Source organism: Berghia stephanieae, chromosome 7 (genome assembly GCF_034508935.2).
Source record: "Berghia stephanieae isolate SIO BIC M18660-M18661 chromosome 7, UCSD_Bste_1.3, whole genome shotgun sequence".
Taxonomy (NCBI): Eukaryota; Metazoa; Mollusca; class Gastropoda; order Nudibranchia; family Aeolidiidae; genus Berghia; species Berghia stephanieae.
The window spans coordinates 56719611-56739795 of NC_088366.1; the positions used below are offsets into that span (position 1 = coordinate 56719611).

General features: G+C 31.7%; 1 protein-coding gene across 1 annotated transcript in view; it reads left to right on the plus strand.

Annotated features, from left to right (window-relative positions):
- Window positions 1–20185, plus strand: part of LOC144976591 (piezo-type mechanosensitive ion channel component 1-like) — a 168523-nt gene that overhangs the window by 60598 nt on the left and 87740 nt on the right. The window contains exons 7-14 of the mRNA XM_078920886.1: window positions 584–765; window positions 2391–2556; window positions 4175–4261; window positions 6585–6623; window positions 7097–7135; window positions 7927–8190; window positions 10806–11108; window positions 13819–13842. Of these exons, the coding sequence (XP_078777012.1) occupies window positions 584–765; window positions 2391–2556; window positions 4175–4261; window positions 6585–6623; window positions 7097–7135; window positions 7927–8190; window positions 10806–11108; window positions 13819–13842 (1104 nt within the window). The remainder of the gene's footprint in view (window positions 1–583; window positions 766–2390; window positions 2557–4174; window positions 4262–6584; window positions 6624–7096; window positions 7136–7926; window positions 8191–10805; window positions 11109–13818; window positions 13843–20185) is intronic.

Below are 20185 nucleotides of genomic sequence, written 5' to 3' on the forward strand. Positions count from 1 at the left end.
GATAACCCTGCATCAATTCTAAACGATTTAAGGTGATGATAATGCATTGAAACAATAATTCTAAAAATCCTGCGATTTGGGTTGATATAGAATTTAAAGAAAATACTGCTGTGCTTAGTTAACGTAGACGTTTTGAAATCTCAAAGTAGTCATGTATAAACATTTCGTATGTAGGTACGTCAGTCCATTAATTAGTTCATTTCTCTTTTGTGAGCCATGTCAAATAATAATGAAATATCTCAGATATTTTGGTTCCTATTTATATTTTTTTGCTTTCAATTTTTCAAATGTCCTTAGAACAACGATAACAACAACAACAACAACAACAACAACAACAACAACAACAACAACAACAACAACAACAACAACAACAACAACCACAACAACAACCACCTCCACCCTACCACCACCCACCCACCACCACCACCACCACCACCACCAACAACAACAACAACAACAACAACAACAACAACAACAACAACAACAACAACAACAACAACCACCACCACCACCACCACCACCACCACCAACAACAACTGTTTCAAGCAAAACAAAAAATTTTTTTTTCTCAATTATTTTTCAGGTGTACTTGCTCGTGTTCTTCATCATCTTGACCTTATGGGCTTGTTACAAAACCCTCGGGGTGGCATACGGGGTGGTGAGGATATCTCTCCTCGCTTACACATTCGTTCACATCATCCTCATCTATCTCTACCAGTTCCAGTTTTTTCAAGATGCCGTCAGTACCGATTCTTTGGCCGTCAGGTAAAATGATAGGTGTATTACTAGTAATGACAAAAGTGAATATAATAGCTTTGGGAGAATAACAAACCTAACTCCAAAGATGTAACATTTCGGGCTCAAAATCCTTCTTTGGCCGTCAGGTAAAATGATAGGTGTATTACGGGTAATGAACAAAAGTGAATATAATAGCTTTGGGAGAATAACAAACCTAACTTCAAAGATGCAACATTTCGGGCTCAAAATCCTTCCATGGCCGTCAGGTAAAATGATAGGTGTATTACGAGTAATGAACAAAACTGAATAATAATAGCTTTGGGAGAATAACAAACCTAACTTCAAAGATGTAACATTTCGGGCTCAAAATCCTTCTTTCGCCGTCAGGTAAAATGATAGGTGTATTACTAGTAATGACAAAAGTGAATATAATAGGTTTGGGAGAATAACAAACCTAACCCCAAAGTAACATTTCGGGCTCAAAATCCTTCTTTGGCCTTCAGGTAAAATGATAGGTGTATTAGGGTTAATGAACAAAACTGAATATAATAGCTTTGGGAGAATAACAAACCTAACTCCAAAGATGTAACATTTCGGGCTCAAAATCCTTCTTCAGCCAAGAGCAAAAAACACAGTCTTCTTCTTTCAGCTTATCCCGCATTTTGCAGGGTTTCCATAATGAATTCCACATCTCCATGCATCTCTGTTCAGCGCATCATCTTCCTCCAGGCCCAGTTCTTTCATATCATCCTTTACCTTATCCCACCATCTAAGAGCAAAAACACAGTAAGAACATTTATTATACATCACGAAAAATCCAAACTGGTTTTGATCCTAAAATGTCCGGCGTTTAGTATTTTGTTATTTATTTATTTTTCTTTTGCAACTGTGATATTCAATTTTGTTCATTTATTACTTTTTACTGTCCACAACTTTTAGTGGCTTAGTATTACTTTAATAGGTTTACTAACACTCTGTGGGGCCCTGATAGTTCAGTTCATAGAGCACTCGCTTCACATGCAAGGGACTGAGATCGAACGAGGGTGAAGTCGAGATTTGTTTTCTGACCATCAGCACTGTTCAATGTAATTAGATCAATTAAGTTCACAAATGAAAACAGTCTTGGCTTTGAGGCCTAGTGGTGTGACACTCCTTTTCAGACCTTTAGGTCCCTGGTTCGAGTCCTGCTCTGGGCAAAGTTTGATTTTTGAGAAAAGCTCAATTCTCTCACTTTACTCAGGTGTAAAGAGTAAAAAAAAAAAAAAAAGGGTACCTCGCAAGTAACAGCATTGTCTCTGTCAAACAACAAAAATGCATTTTATGCCGTACAGCATGATGTCTCGCCCTACATGCTAAGTGTTGCTGTTGGCTTGGGACTACTTATAAAGCACTTTGAGCAAATAAAGTTAATAATCCACAATGTGAAAATTCAAGATAATTTAAAAAAAAAATAAATGAAGAGATCAAAATTAAACTTACCAAAAAAAAAAAAAAAAAAAAAAAAATAAAAAAAAAAAATATATATATATATATATATATATATATATATATATATTATATATATATATATATATATATATATATATATATATATATATATATATATATATATATATATATATATAATTTTGAAACAAACATTTTTTTTCTAGATTGATTGGCCTCCAAGGCGTCATTCGAACTGACTGCGATGAACTTAACACCATCCTGCTCCACGAAGATCTGAGGTGGTGGGATTTCCTAAATCCAGGACTTTTGCTCATTCTCTACTGGATCTTAGCATTCGTCTCATCCTTTATCAGAAATGAAAAGAGGAAGGTAGGCTAGATCAGTGTTACGGAAAAAGAAGTCGCGTGAATTGACCCCTTCTTCTTTTAGAGCTGCACTGGCTGCTCATAGTTTTTTAGGATTTACTACAAAGTTGCAAAATTGGTTTTTAAGTGCCTCCATGGATCTGCTCCAAATTACCTTAATGAACTTATTGAAATGAAATCCCCTGTTCAGAACTTACGATCAGCCTAAGATGTGCTCTTGTGATGCACTCCCCAGAACAAATTAAATGCAGGTAAAAGAGCTTTTTCATCGTCTGGCCCTCTCCGTTTGGAATAAATTACCTTTTGAGATTAGAAACTCAGAATCCCTTGAGGCATTCAAAAGCAGCCTAAAGACACTTCACTTTAGAAAAGATTTCTTTGCTTGATTTTAAACGTATTTCTATGTTGATGGCGTTTTAAATATTGATTGAATATGTCTGTATCTAATAGCTGCAGTCATTGTTAAATTTAAATATACTTTTATTTTTGTAAAGCGCCTAGAGCTCATATTGCATGAGACGTTGGTGCTATTATAAGTGTGCAGTATTATTATTATTATTTATTATTATTATTATTATTATTATTATTATTATTATTAATTATTATTATTATTATTATTAATTATTATTATTATTATTATTATTATTATTATTATTATTATTATTATTATTATTATTATTATTATTATTATTATTATTATTATTATTATTATTATTATTATTATTATTATTATTATTATTATTTTATTATTATTATTATTATTATTATTATTATTATTATTATTATTATATTATTATTATTATTATTATTATTATTATTATTATTATTATTATTATTATTATTATTATTATTTTATTATTATTATTATTATTATTTATTATTATTATTATTATTATTATTATTATTATTATTATTATTATTATTATTATTATTATTATTATTATTATTATTATTATTATTATTATTATTATTATTATTATTATTATTATTATTACTACTCATCCATAGCTGCCAACTGTCCTGATAAAATAAGCACTGTCCCCATTTGGCAACCTGAGAAAGAATAAGGAAGAGAGAAAAAAAAATTGCACTGTTTATATGTATGGAAATGAGTCTTGCATGTCACAGGATTATGCTTGTTTTTTTGGTTTTTTTTTTTGCCTAGCAAATTAAAACAACAAGGAACAGAAGAATCTCTTAAGTCTAGTAGATTACATTATATAATAGTCCAAACATACTTCTGTTTTCAGATCATGATGTTTTTGTTTGTTGTCTGATGATAATTTGCGTTTTAAATTTTATTTTTTATATTTTAAAGTAAACATTTCACTGTCACTGTCATGAAGGACTTTAATATTAAAGCTTTATTCCAGTCTTTTCTTTATTGTTTCTCTCTTTAAAAAAAAAACAATTCTTTTACTGCCTTCCATCGTTTCTTGTGTTTTTTCCCCCCCCATCATTCATTGATTCTTTTATTTTTAAACAATTAATTAATTTTTTTTTTTTTCCACTTTTTATTAGCTGACAATGAAAACCCGTCCTTTATCTTAAAATTTAAAAATATTTTTAGACTTGCTTGAATTTCAGATTTATATATTTTGTTTTGTCTTTTTCATCTTCAGAAAAAAAGAATTCCTCGTTCCCCATCCCAGAAATCAGTTGCGTCCACTGAGCGGCAGGTAGGGCCGACTACATCCCAGGCTCCAGAGGTTGGCAACACATCATTTCCACATTCATTGGTTTTTTTGTTTTTTTTTGGAATAAGTGCTACACACTACACACGTGTCTATAATGTCTACTGTTTTGTATAAATGTGTCGCCACGCAGAATGTGTGTCGCCACGCAGTAAACTGCATGTGTCCAACAAGCTTTACAGTGCATAAAAAAGTATCTTTATAGATATGTATCATTTTTTAAAAGTCACACGATATATACCCTTTATATAATATGGAATATAGATTTTTTAAATAATACTTTAAAAAAAAATAAAAGCTTTGAAACTTGTAAAATTTAAAAAAATTTGTCATAAAATAGTTTTTAGCCAGAAAAATAAAGGTAAAATTGCATGATTTGCTTTCAAAATTTTTTCATTAAAATTTTTTTTGGTATATATTGATCAAAGTGTAAAAGAATTTTTGCCTGGATATTCAGTTTCCATCTCATCGGAATTAAATTTTACAACTGGTAGTCGAGCATGCATGAAAAAAACAGCTAATGTGGATTTTATTTTACTTTTCAGGTTTAGGGAATGGCTGTTGATTGCCAAATTATTATTGTTGTTATTGTTATTATTATTATTATTATTATTATTATTATTATTATTATTATTATTATTATTATTATTATTATTATTATTATTATTATTATTATTATTATTATTATTTTATTTTTAAAAAAATAATTTATTATTTCTTTTTCTTTTTTTTTTCTTATTTGATTTTAAAAAAATATCTTTTTGTTTTGGTTGTCATTTATCCTGTATGTTTTTAGAATAAGGCAGATTATCAGCTCATTTAGTTTTATTTTCCGCGTCCGCAATGTAACTGGAAAAACAAGATACTCTAGCTTTTCTTTTGTTAAAAAAAACCCAAACATTTTAAATAAATTATTTTGGAAATAATTTACTACCACTCAACGGGGATCAACAGTTATAGATCCAAATTTTTTTTTCCAGGAAAGCAAACAATAATTTAGGAGAAAAAGAAAAGAGAGTAACATTCAATATTTCTACAATGGGCTTTGAAATATAATTTGTTTTACTCTATGCAAATGAAAGTCTAATTAATGATAGAACTTTTTTTTTTGTGTGTCGCCGGTAAAGGGAATTTTATGTTGACATTTTATAGGTAAATTTAGGCCTGTGTCAATCAATAAAATTTGGAATTTCAAGTTTGTATAGTATAGCATGTTGAATGAAAATGTGACCAGTGATTTCATTTTAGTATCTTCCTCCTCTAGCATCGTTTTTATCATCATCATCATCATCATCATCATCATCATCATCATCATCATCATCATCATCATCATCATCATCATCGTCATCGTCTTCGTCATCATTGCCATCATCAACAACATTGACACAATAATGTGAATTGATGCATATTTTATTGCCATCGTCACCATCGCCTATTTTATTTCCGCCCAGTTCTGTTTTTGATCATCCACTATTATAAATTAATAATGAATGAATGTTACTTGTGATGCAACTACTCCCCTAAAATAGTTCTAGTAATCTTTAAACAAATGATAATTTTAGTATTCCTCCTTCTCCATACAATCCATGTTCTTATTCTTTCTCCTCCTTCTCGTCCTCCTCCCTCTCCTCTTCCTCTTTCTTCTTCTCCTTCTCCTACTCCTCCACTTCCTCATACTCCTCTCTTTTTCTCACTCTTCCTTCGTTTTTACCACCTCCTCCACCTGCTTCTTTCCTTCCTTCTTTCGCTTGATCACTCTACAACCACTTCTTAGATTATATTAAATATATTAATCACAGATATCACGGTTGTATAGGCTTTGGTTGGTGAAGATAATGAGCTAATTAGCTAATGAGCTAATCACAGTCACAAGATTTTTTCCACTACCAGCAGCCATTAAATGGAAAATTGCTACCTATTAGTTGCTGATTGGAAATGTGTGAAAGTTATCACAGGAATCTCGGAAGAGCACAAATACAGATATATGTTACATGCTGATATACTTGATATAAATACAAAGGGCCATGACTTGGCTCTTAAACAAATTTTATTTTTGTCGAAATCTGGCCAAATTCAGATTTTTTTTCGTCTTCAAATTCGGATATTTCAACCAAAATTTTGAAGGAAAAACAGTAAAAAGTTATAAATTTTAATGAAAAATTATATTTGTTACCAAATTGAAACTTCATGATATCGATTCTATATGCAAGGTTTAAATTATAGATTAGTTCAACAGCAAAAAACAACAACAAAACAATAAAGAACAAAACAAAAAGACAAAAACAAACAAATAACAGAGATAATGATGATCCTTTTTGTTATTTCTATGTATTTGCAGTGGTGGGAAGATGGTCCCAATCGTTGTATTGACAGTGAGGTATAAAGAAGGCATGGTTGCGGTGTCATAGATTCACTAATTTTATAACTCACTGCATGTCAGGGCCGTTCGATAGTTTTTAATGTTTTAAATTTCACAAGGAAGTAAATGAGTTTGGCACTTCAGATTTAATTTATGGCAAATCCGATACATTCAAGAATGTCTTGTAATATAGGCTGGGACCCATTTTTTTTCCAAAATATGGTTTGTGCAGCACACTGTGCACCAAAGGTGGTCTATTGATAATAATTGGTATCAGGCACTCATACAATTGAATTTTAAAAATAAAATTGTATGATATAGTTTAATCTTGCTCTGTACACCCCCCTTTTTAATCTATTCTGACAGTTTAATGTCGATAAAAAACATCTGTGTCTGTAAAGTGAGTAAATTGTAGTGTCAAATCTTTTTTTGCCCATCGGATTGCCATGTCAATATTGATGACTCCATTTGTTATTTCTATGTATTTGCAGTTGTGGGAAGATGGTCCCAAACGTTGTATTGACAGTGAGGTATAAAAAAAAAAGGCATTGATTGTGGTGTCATTCAGTCACTAATTTCATTACTCACTGCATGCATGCTAGGGCCTTTCGGCAGTTTTTTGATGTTTTAGGTCATACAAGTAAAAGAACTAATTGCCACTTCATTTCTAATTTATGGCAAACTGAATACACTCAAGAATGTCTTGTGGTATAAGGTGGGATCTCCTTTCTTTTTAAAAATCTGGTTTGTGTACACTGTGGCCCTGTTAAAAAAAAAAAAAAAAAAATTATGCCCTTCCACCACGACATCATAAGATTTTATCATCACCAAGACGTCCCACAAAGAAATATAGATAATTCATCAAACAAGATGTCTGATGTCAACAGAAATCACCCATGTTGTCCAAGTGAGCAAATTGGGGGTTAATAATCTTGCTCAAAGATAAAAATGAAAGTGACTTAAGCGGGGCTCGAACCTGGGCCCTTCCTTCACCACTCAGCCACTTCGTCCCACTGTGGCCCTGTTTACTGTTACTAAAAGTGGTCATCTGAAACTGGCCTATGGATGGAAAATTGGAATCTGCAACTACTTACTACACGATAAAATGACAAAAATAATAAAAACATTTATGCTACAGTTTTATCTGGCTCTTTACACATCCTTTTAAATCAATTTTGACCAGAGTCTAATGTCAACAAGAACCACCCATATTTTGTTGAGTGAGCAAAATGCAGTGTCAATTTTTTTTTTACTTCAGACTGCCACCATTTCAATATGGTGGTGACCTCGTTTGTTATTTCTATGTACTTGACTTGTGCAGTGGTGGGAAGATGGTCCCAAACGTTGTATTGATAGTGAGGTGCAGTGGTGGGAAGATGGTCCCAAACGTTGTATTGATAGTGAGGTGCAATGGTGGGAAGATGGTCCCAAACGTTGTATTGATAGTGAGGTGCAGTGGTGGGAAGATGGTCCCAAACGTTGTATTGATAGCGAGGTGCAGTGGTGGGAAGATGGTCCCAAACGTTGTATTGATAGTGAGGTGCAGTGGTGGGAAGATGGTCCCAAACGTTGTATTGATAGTGAGGTATAATAATATAAAGAAGGCTTTGGTTGAAGTATCATTTCATTCTGTCACTAATTTTGTTACTCACTGCATGCTAGAAGAGCCTTTCGGCAGTTTAAAACGTGCTGAGTTTCAAACCCATGACAGCGTGTCTGTGATTGATTGTGTATTTGTGTGTATATGTTTGTGTCTGTGTATGTGTGTGTATATGTGTGTATGTAGCAATGACTATGATAATTTTTGTTTTCTATTTTTGTAGGAAATACTACTCTTAAATCAAAGCCCTATCTCCAAAGAGTAAAAATTTATTTTTAACGGTCTTCTGGTAATCGTACGAGTTTTGTCGCTTGACATAATCTAAAATGACCTCTTTTCTAACTGTGTGCCAACTTTCAGTCATATTCAATGATAAACAGCGTCGTAATTCATTTTTTAAAATAGCATGTACGGAACGGCTTCGTCCCATATTTTGTCGCGATTTTTGGGCACTTCGGGAGCGAAAAAGAGACCCAAAGATTTGTGCGGGATAGTCATTGCTCGTGTATGTGTGCGTGTGTTCGTGTGTGTGCGTGTATATATATATATATATATATATATATATATATATATATATATATATATACATATCTATATGTGTGTGTGTATGTGCGTGCGCATGTGTTTATGGATGATGATGAAACAATCTGATGGGTGAATTTCTTTCTTGCATGGTTTGTGTGATAGGTACATAATGGGTCACAAGATTGATCATAAATATATTGGAAGTAGAAACCATCCTATATTTTTGGCATGAGGTTGTATTAAATCACAAACAATTTGTTTGTTTGTTGCATTAACAAAATGTTAAAAGCATGGACACAGTATTCATACCTGCCTATTATTACGGACCGTCCGTAATTGTTACGGAAGTGTAAGGACAATTACGGACTTACGGAAGTAGAAGAAATATTACTGATACAAATGGTCGCAACGTTAAATTAATAAAAATTAATAAAAAAATAATTTTTTTTTTCCATTATTTACCGCATGCTACAAAAAAAATAAATAATCTCAATGCCTTGTTGGCTGGCGACGAGTGATGTCATTGACTGGACACGGAAACGTTACCCTCATCGGTAGACACAGTGCAGTGTCGAAAGTAGATCATCAATAAGCATATTATTATCGCGGGGGTCATTGGCAATGCCCAGCCGAGCCTAAGTAGTAGGCCTATATAACATGATAAGTTTATGGTTTGCTTTAGTATTACTGAAATTTGACCATTCATTACTGATGAATTTTGTATTTCTTACTGAATTTGAAATTTCTCAAGTAGGCAGGTATGAGTATTGAGTCTGTTGAATGAGAATGATGCATCATTGACAAAATACAGTGTAGTGAAGACTCAAACTAACATAATCTCACCATCAGAATGAAATGGAAGTGGCTGTTTTTAGTTTAAAATCGAAATAATTCTAAAAAGTTATTAGATAATAAAGAATATAGCTGTTTCAAAAAAAAAAAAGAAGAAAAAAATAGAGGAAAATTCTTAATACTTAATGTTTTGTGCTCAAAACCCTTCGTCGGTTGACAGAAAAAACAATGATTATGATAGTGCCTCGTGTGATCCCTTTGAATCAGTGAAGCAGTTTATAACAAAAAAAAAAATAAGAAAGAATAAACTTCATAAAAATTCACAAGATTCCGTGCTCACAAAGTTTTAGTTTTAGGCTCAAAACTCTCTGTCAGCCAACAACAAAAACAATAAAAAATGATAACACTTCATATAATCCCTTTGAATCAATAAAACAATAAATAACAATACAAAACACGTAAAGGCAGCTGGGGTCCGACCGTAGGCAAATAATAATAGTTGAGCTCTCTATCGCGCAATATCCACTACATGTGCTCAAAGCGCTTTACAAGGGGTCCCTGGTCAACAGCAACATTTAACATGTAGGACGGGACATGCCGCCTGTTTGGCGATATTACAATTTTTTGGACAAAGACACTGCTGTTAACGGTTTTTTAAACTAAACGCATAGCATCAATACTTAACACTGAACGTTTCGGACTAAAAATCTGTGTGCAAATAATTTTCATAAGGTATTTCTCCTTCATCCTTAGTGATCTCCTTACTCTCCCATCTCCTCTTCATGCTATATATACTGCTTTGTCAACTCTGAGATTTAGAACTTTTTTTCTGGATTTTAAGTAGATTTGATGTCGATTTATGTGTCGGTAAAGTGCACTACCAAATTAAATAAACCTATTGGTTCCTATAGTGAATGTTAAGTGGTGGAAATTTAAATTCACATTTTTCTGTTTTGTTTTTTATGTATGTATTCAATGAGTGACGAATTTGTTTTAGTACTCCAATTTTAGTAATACAATTGGATCATTTTTATTTCTAAGGTCTCATTAGTTATTGGTCAAATTTGATTTACTTCAGATTCCCATGTGTACAATCGAGGGAAAAAAGTTTTGCTAAGTTTTCCATTTTCTTTGATTTATTTTTCAAGTTGCCAAAAATATCATTCAGAATGCATTTTCTTTTTTTTTCTTTTTCTTTTGTAATATCGATTTTTCACGTTAATTAATCTCACTTCATAATTTAATTCTGATTTTTAAATGCCATTTTTCATCATTTTTTTTTTTTTCGCCTTCACCCGCTGGTTGCTCCAACTCCATCACCACTATTACTACCGTACCTCGTGTTCTCTTGCCAACTCTTCAACTACCTCCACCACAATTTATCATCTCCACCACCTTCACCACTGCCATCACTCCATTCATCATTCCGACTGTTGCCATCGTCAACAATGCCTGCTGCAACACGACGACGACCCGTGTCTTTGAACAAACGAAACGACTTACCGCTACAACAACAGACTGGAAGTATGGTGTTCTCAGGCTCGAATTATGATATCGGATTAGAGGAAGAAGGTGGAGAAGATGAGGTGAGACAACAGTGACGCACTCGTCTGAATATGATCGATCCCGCTTTTGTGTGTGTGGAGTAATAATAACCACAGCATAAAAATTATTTACGTCCCCTAACACTGTGTTGTTCTTTACTTATACTTATTTATAAATTTGATAGCACAAGCTATTAGTTTTGGGCCTTTGTTTAAAAGAATACCTAGTGCTAAAACTATCAAAATAGCGAACAAAGTGTGATGTCAAGAATCTAGTTCCATTTTCATTGGAAGTGTTAAACCGCTCTTCCGGAGGGCTGAATACATACCCTGTGTTATTTATCTTTTGGTTTCAGAGTTATGACATCTTATTTTCTAGTCTGAATATAAATAAAAAACTTGAGCTTTTATATAGCGCAATATCCATTAAACATGCTCAAAGCGCTTTACAAAATATATGCTAGTCGTTAACAAAGATCATCAATCCTCTCTCTTTTACGTTCTGTAATCCTAAGAATCTGCTATAGATCTTGCTACTAAAATAGTTATGCCTCCTTATGATTCAATATGTAACCTATTCATTATTTGTCCTCCCGGTTACATACACACTTCCAATGATTTTGGAACTGGAAAAGTAGGTGTGATGTCACAGCTTTTCTTCCCTATTGAAATTGACAATAAGAGTTAAGGGTCAGCCCACAACTTGATAGTCTTGTAATCCAAATTTATAAAGCTAAGTACAGATCGATAGATAGTACTCATTGTCTTTGTAATATTGTTGTAGCCTTGTTGTCCCGTTCTTCACTTGCTAAACCACTCACTCACTCTTGAACCGATTGCCTATATGTAAAGATGTTATTCTTGGCTTCTTCATTTCATAATTGTTTTGAGAAGAAAATAATAAAAACAGTCAGGAGCTTCAAAGTAATTGCAAATCTTTTAAGAGTTATAGTCAGAGGATGTCTTCAAACAAAAACAATTTTGTCTTTGATCATTTAAAAAAAAAAAGTTTTTATTTATTTTATTTTTTTTAGCAATCTGACTTTTTTAAGGTTTATTTTCGTGGACTTTGGTCATTATATTAAAATTTTTGTTGTTGTCAACTACACATTTACTTTACTATTGTTATTTTTCTTTCTTCTGTTCTTATTCTAGATGTGTGATAACTTTCCAAATGTCTTTAATTGTAATCACAACTAACAGGGCAGAAAATTTTGGTGTGGCTTATTTTATCAATTCATTTGTTGAGTGTGATGGGATCTATATTATAAAACACTTATTTTTTTTACCTTATCTCTCACCAATCGTTGCATGCAATGGATTCCACTGAGCACATCTTGGTCTGCCTGTATTTGTAGAACTTAAGTCAGTCAAATTAAACATTTAAAATAATCTCTGTAATCCTGAACTGAAAGATAGGTTTTATTCGTTGTTGTTATAATTGTTGTGAAATTAGAATAAATCTTCATCCTTTTGTTGTTGTTGTTTTTATAATTGTTGTGAAATTAGAATAAATCTTCATCCTTTTGTTGTTGTTGTTGTTATAATTGTTGTGAAATTAGAATAAATCTTCATCCTTTTTTTGTTGTTGTTTTTATAATTGTTGTGAAATTAGAATAAATCTTCATCCTTTTTTTGTTGTTGTTTTTATAATTGTTGTGAAATTTGCATAAATCATCGTCCTTAGATAAAATGTTTTCCTTTTACACGCTCTCACTAAACTTATGTAAATGTCCCTCATGTTATGTCCCATCTTCCTTTTCCTAGGATCTGGTCTGACTTAAACGTTTTGCAAGCATTCGTTTGGATATAATCATAATAATATTGATGAATATAATGCATTCTTTTCTATTCTGCTCTCCTATTTTGTTGTCTTATATATTGCCTGATGCGTTTATGGTAACCCACGAGTGTGTTGCAAATGCTGTTCATTTCTTACAAGCAAACAAACAAACAAACAAACAAACAAACAAACAAACAAACAAACAAACAAACAAACAAACAAACAAACAAACAGAGATGCAAACAGCTATGGCCTTTTGTGTTCCCTTTTTTATTCTTGATATTGTGTACACACATGCTTAACTTGTTCTCATGTTTTTCCCTCTTATCGTTGACCGATTATGAATTCTGTTGAATGGAATAGAATTATGCTGAATTATGCGAAGGCAAACTATGTAAAATGTTCTACTTTTGAAAAGTTAATCTAATTGCTTGCTTCAAAGATCCATACTCATCAACTAGAAATATAACACTACAAAAGGAATCGTAAACTACCATGAGTTTACCTTGTCTGTAAAGAACTCAATGTTAGCTGAAACGTTTTTACCAATAATTTTTGTTTTCTCTCTTCAAAAATGTATAACCTGGTTTAAGATTTAACTCTTTGATCTCACTCTGAGTGTCATCTTAACAATGGGACAATTCTTTTTCAGTAGACATTTCTGAGATTTCCCTTTTTTTTGGGAAAAAAAAGTTTATGAAAAAATGCGCTTTCTAGAGAATCACTATATATTAATATTAATATATCTATTTTTCCATCAACACCAGCTTTAAAAAGATTATTTTCACATTTCATTTAGTAGTTTTTCGTTCGTATAAAAAATCAAACATAAACTGGTGGTAAAACAAAACAACAACAAAAAAAAAACCAAAAAAAAAACAAACAAAAAACAAAAACAAAACAGAAAAAAAAAGAAAGAAACCAAACCAAAACAAAAAGACTTAGAGCTTGTTTATTTTTCTGTTACAGATGGTAGAAATGGACATCATGACAGTGTGTATAGTATTGATATTCATAACTTGTGTATAGTGGTCCGGTTTTCACTTCCATATTATTTCTTGTAATTGGAGAATCTTAAAGGAAGTTGTGCTACCATTGCATTTCAAATGTTTTTATAGGGTTGTTAATTGTCAATTGTATTAACAACACTCTACATCTTTTGAGCACCCTCCTACCCCCCTACTTCTTACAACCCCATTACACTCAAATTTACAAAAGAGATACCAAATTCTTATTGAAAAATTACCTTATTTGAGGCTTTGATGGAATGTTGGAGGTGATGGAAGGACAAAATAATTTATTTAATACAATTTGCTGGGCCTGATAGAATAAATTGTAACTTTTAAAAAGTTTAACGTTGAAATATAAATCCTTTTGACACCACTAGGCAATCTCTTTATGCCTCATTTTTTATCATATATTTGTACATTCTGAAACATTTCTAACAATAATGCAATAAGCATTTCGATTCAAGGGAGATATATATGCAAATGTTTGAGCAACCTTGTTCTCGCAGAATTTCATATGAATTTTTCATGAAAAAAAGAAGGACTGTTACATCAAAGTTCTGAAAAAGGAATGCCAACCGCTTTCACCTTTTTTATTTTATAAATTTTATTGAAATTGAAAAAAAAATAACAAAAAAATAGCTCGAACAGTTTTAGCTTTGTGATGAAAATGAAATCATTTAAGGTAAAAGCCAGAGTTTTCGTATAATTTCAGAGATTGAGCGGTTGTTCTCAAAACTGCTGTATAGAAGGAATGAAATTGACTTCATTGAGCTTTGTTATTGTTTTTAGCCAGCCGTTTTTATGAGTAGTTCTCACTAAATTTTATAAACGTTTAACGCTACACATAGTTTTGCTAAATACAGCATCCATTGAATGAAGGAGGAAAAGGTTTATTTGTAGTCAATTGCCAATATAACTCATACATTAACATATAATTTCCAATTAACAAATCAATAGAGCAAAATCAATAATAAACCAAAGCAAACTAAAAAAAATAAAATAAAAAAAACAAAAAAATAAAAAAAAAATAAAATAGAAAAAAAATATAATAATTGCAATAATAAAGGATGAAGGAAAGCAAATGCAAATTCACCTCCAACATCCATTGTTTTTAAAGGTCAAAACCTCATTTAAGTCTACAGCTTCCTCTAATCGTTCTCCTCTTCTGTGTGCAATCCTGTGCTTGCCTCACTTACTGGTGGTTGATGGTCACGATAGTCTTAATAAAATACTTGTCAGTCACTCAACTTTTTGATAATATCAAATTAAAGAAATTAAGGAGCAGGCACCATTATAAGATAAAGATTATACAAACTTGTTCACAACTTTTTGATGTGGCCTCAACCACACCCTAATAACCTTTAAACCTCTGTTGGAATTTGACATTGAAAAAAAAAAAAAATTGTTGAAATAAATATTCAATCCAGCCTCTCCCCTCTCCTACTCTGTTTAGGGTGTTTAAAAAAAAATTTTTTTTCAGGATAGTGGGGGGGAAAAAGTATTACCCTGCGACAAGCGTGCCAAGTTATCTGATGAATAACATTAGGAATGAAGATGTAATGTGGTTGATCTTCTCATAAACAATGCTGGCAAAGATTTGGTATCAGTATCGGTCAAGGGAGAAGTGGGTCTCTAAAGCGGAATAATCAATATTTTAGTCTGGCATAGAGAGCTAAATAATATTAATAATAATAATAATAATAATAATAATAATACACATTTATACAGCGCTCAATCTCGTGTAAAACACAAGCTCTGGGCACTTTACAATATAAATTATCAATTTTAAGTGCAAAAAAAAAATAAAATAAAAAAAGAACTGGAATTTATTTTGGTACAGCTAATTACTTCAACGATGTTACTTTTACTTTACAACTTCAAATCTTGGATGGGTTTAGTACACAGCAATGTCTAATGAATCAGTGGTGTTACTCCTCTTCTTCCCCTCCTCTTCTCATGTCTTGAAAAAAAAAAATATGTAAAAAAAAACAACAAAAAGACAAAAAACACCCCAAAAACAAACACAAACCAAGAGAAGAATCGATGAGTGTGCACTGTGTATGCTAATTGTACCAATATATTCATTCACAATCGTGCACACGTGTATAAAAACTTTTGCTGCCAATTTTCACTGAGGTACACACAATTCGCCCCCGTGGAACTGGAGAGGAGTCTAAACAACAGCGATCTACATTGTATTATTTAGTTTCCAGATTTAAAAAAAAAAAAAAAAAAAAAAAAAGAAAAAGAAAAAAAAAGTGAGAAAACAGATAAACAACCAAAGCTTGAGGTGGATTTTGTAAGTCTCAAATTAGAGAAATTGTCAGATTTTGAATTTAAATGGAAGTTCTGGCTATTCCTTACGGAGCGATTTGATATCCATGTGTATTTTTTTTTTTTTTGCATCTACTTTGTTTTGATTTTGTTATTGTGAGTAAGGCAGTCTTGAAATTTGAAATTCTGATTGGATACGAAAACCATGATATGTGGTCTTGGCGTGATTGTGAAGAGCAATGTGATTTTATGACATGCATTTATTTATTTTTTTCTTCAGCTTTTCATGTTTTTGTCACTGGTCACATTTTGATTTTGAAATATTTATTTTTTCTTTCCTTTACGTTTTTGTTTGAAAAGCATTTTGTTAGGAAGAACACCGTTTAAGAAGTAAACACGAATTTGAATAGTCGCATGAAACAGCAGAGGGTTTTACTTCTGTTTCCCCCTACTACCCTAACATGATATTTGTACAGCGTAATTGATGAAAGATTGTATATTAAAAACAAGTGGAACATGAAACAAATGTAGAAAGATCATTTGTTTTAGGGAAATTAATTTTAACATCTTCGATTGTGATGATTAAATTCCATTTTACCAGTAAATTTTTCTCCGGTCAAATTTGTATTTTTGTTACAAGTGAGGAGAAAATTAGATAAAGTGTTTAATTGAATCTAGGAACGTTTTTATCAGGTTGTAATGCCAGGCAAACTAAATGCCTTGCTTTTGTACCTGACTTAACTTTTTTAATTACACAGGAAGCCTTGCTTCATTGCTCTTGTTTTAAGTAATGTTAATTTTAAAGAATTACTTTCATTCTGTCCTTGTCATACACAAACAACCTATCTGAAATGATAAAAATACAACAAAAAAACTCACAAAAAACAACACAAAAATGAAAGAAGAAGAAGGAAAAATTAAAAGACAGAAAAGAAAAAAGGGAGTATCTTGAAAACTGTGCAGTACTCATTTTCTCATAAGCTCTATTTAAAAAATGCTATCAGTACGTCATAAAACAAATTACCTCATTTTAGCACTTTTGTTTGATGGGTTTTGAAATTAAACATTAAAAACACAAAAATTTCCTGCAATATGTAACCATCTAGGTCTAAGGCTTATAAAAGTTGTCTTCGAACAACACGACTTTGTACACATTGTTTTTGTTTTAACATGTGTTGTGTGTAGTTTTTTTTTGCCAGCAAGACAGCGTGCCTTCATCAAAAGAATTGTGGAAAAATATGTTGCCAGCCTCTCGCAAGTCTGGGTTCGCTAAAAAAATAAAGAAAGAAAAAAAAAGGGAGAAAGATAAAGAAACATTTTGCTTTTCTCTGCTATATCACGGCACTCCTTTATTAATAGCTTTCAATCACAATAGCTATAAATAGCACCTAACCTCCACCATAGCAGAGGAACTTGGGTTACAACAAGAAAAATATTTATATATATATATATATATATATATATATATAATATAAATATATATATAAAACCCCAAAGCTAAACAATATTTTTACTATCGAAACTGTGCATTTAATGATAGCTCATCTTTAACGAGTAGAGATTCTCAATTAGATTGACCTCGTTAAATCCAAGTTCCTCTGTCTCAAACAATGTTTCATTAGTTTTAGTGCATTAGTTGTCCAACCACTTAGTTATTATAGTAGTTATTTTTAAAACTTTCACTTATCGTGGATTGCACTTTTTGTTGTTGTTGACTTTTTCCCCTTTTGTAAATGTTTGCATGTTTTGTTCTTTTCCTCTTTTCTTTTCTTTTAATTTTTTTATTAACAAATTACATGTTATGCACCCTTTCATTACAGATTTTTAATAAAACGTGATTTTACTTTTGAAGAATAGAAATTGAATGAAAACAATTACAATTATGCTTTATTTTTAAAAGAAAAAGTTTAATAATTTAATAATGGAAGTTACACACCAATGTTACAAATTCATTTAACTTGTTTAAATTCAATTGAATCACTGCTTAATCTCAACATTTGTCTAATCTTTGTACTTATAGTTTCTTTTCCTATATATATCGCTCATATGCCTAAAAAAAATAAAAATCAATTCATACCCCGTAGATTGGATTTATGAATAAGCATTCAACATTTCTGCCTTTCTCTCTCTCTCTTCTCTCTCTCTCTCTCTCTCTCTCTCTCTCTCTCTCTCTCTCTCTCTCTCTCTCTCTCTCTCTCTCTCTCTCTCTCTCTCTCTCTCTCTTTTTTTTTTTTTCTTTTCAAGGTGAAGTGGCTTGCGCAGAAATCAGTACCTTTTGATATAAAGCAAAGACAATACAGCTGTGCCGTATTACCGCCTTAAATTTATAAGTTAAAATTCAATTCAGCAGACAGCGTGGCACAGAGGTACGGTCTTTGCTTCGTATTCAAAAAGTAACGAGTTTGACTACCCGCCTCGTTGTGTGACCTTGAGCAAGTCACCTTGCCCTAGCTTATTTTGCAGCACTGCACTGCGCCAAATTTCCCCTTGTGGATGAATAAAGGGAATTTTATTTAATTAATTAATTTATTTATTAATAATACTCCCGTGACAAATTATGACAAAATCCGAAAGATTAAGGTTATCTTAATACAAGCCTCACGTATGCCTATTTGCTAAGCAAGGTTTTGTGATTTATTTATCTGTTTAATTCAATTTTTTTAGTCAAAGTTTAAGGCATTGGGTTCAGTTCCGACATAATACCATTTTGACCATTTGTTGATCATATATCCTTCCATTTATTTTTCTCTCTTTCTATATCACACTGCTTACTAAATATTACTCTTTTTTTCATTCTGGACAAACTCAATAGTTATTCCTCTTTTTGATTCTTTGCAATTTCTCTATCTCTATTTTTTTTGGTTTTGTTTTGTTTTTGTTGATGTTTTCTAGATAGTCAAAATTCTCGAGGCAATTATAAATAAATAAAATTAATAGTTTTGTTGACATCAGAAAATGAACCTAAATTAAACATACTTGACATAGAATTAGCTAAAAATGGCAACAACAGAGAGCTCGATCATATATAGATATTTTATGAAAATTTTCTGCTTGAAGCTCAAAGGAAAAAAATAACGATAAGTATTGAAATGTAAGCTTCACTTTATTAAATGAAGACAGATACTGTGGACGTTTCTGGTTTTCCATTTCTCATTCATCCTTCATCGTGTTTTGTTGATAAAGGGGAAACCTGAAACGTCCACAGTATTTCTTCATTTAATAAATTGAAGTGTACATTTCAATGCTTATCGTTATAGATATTTCATTGCACTCAGAAATAGTTGATCTTGAAGACTAGTTCAGATCTTGATCCAAACATTTGAACTTTTTTGTTCATCGTTCACTCTTGTCAGAATCATCATAGAGGTTTGTTCTTTGAAAGGGAAAGATCTATTCAAAGTTTTATATTTTACTATAAATGGCAGTAGTGTGAATTCATAGCCATTTTTTATTTTATTCAAATATAAATGATTTGATATTTCTGCCTCAAAACTGTTTTATAATTGACAGTAGAATTAACATTAGAGGTTTCTCTCTCTCTCTCTCTCTCTCTCTCTCTCTCTCTCTCTCTCTCTCTCTCTCTCTCTCTCTCTCTCTCTGTCTCTCTCTCTCTCGGCATGTCTGTTCCGTTCTATATACTCTGATATAATGCTACTGCCTAGATGATATTATCAATCCCATGAAAAGAAAAAACAATTGTCCTTTTTATTGCTTTATCATTAATTTGTAAATGTAAGATTTTGCTACTTTAAAAATCTAATGTATATTTAGATGTAAAGTCAATGGCTAAATGAGATTATAATTCCTATAGGCGTAGTGTATCCTTATTCATCTCTTGGTCATCGTTTTATAATCCCAAAACTTGCCATCTTTAAAATTCACTAAATATCGACACGTTACCATAATTACCATGAAAAATATCACCAATCCAAAGGCCTCATTCGTTATGCCTATCATCCCTTTGGAACATTTTCTAATCATACGTTCTTTGTTTTACTTTTTAAATATATAGTTAAAATTGAGGGAAAAAATCTAAAATTTATCACAAATAT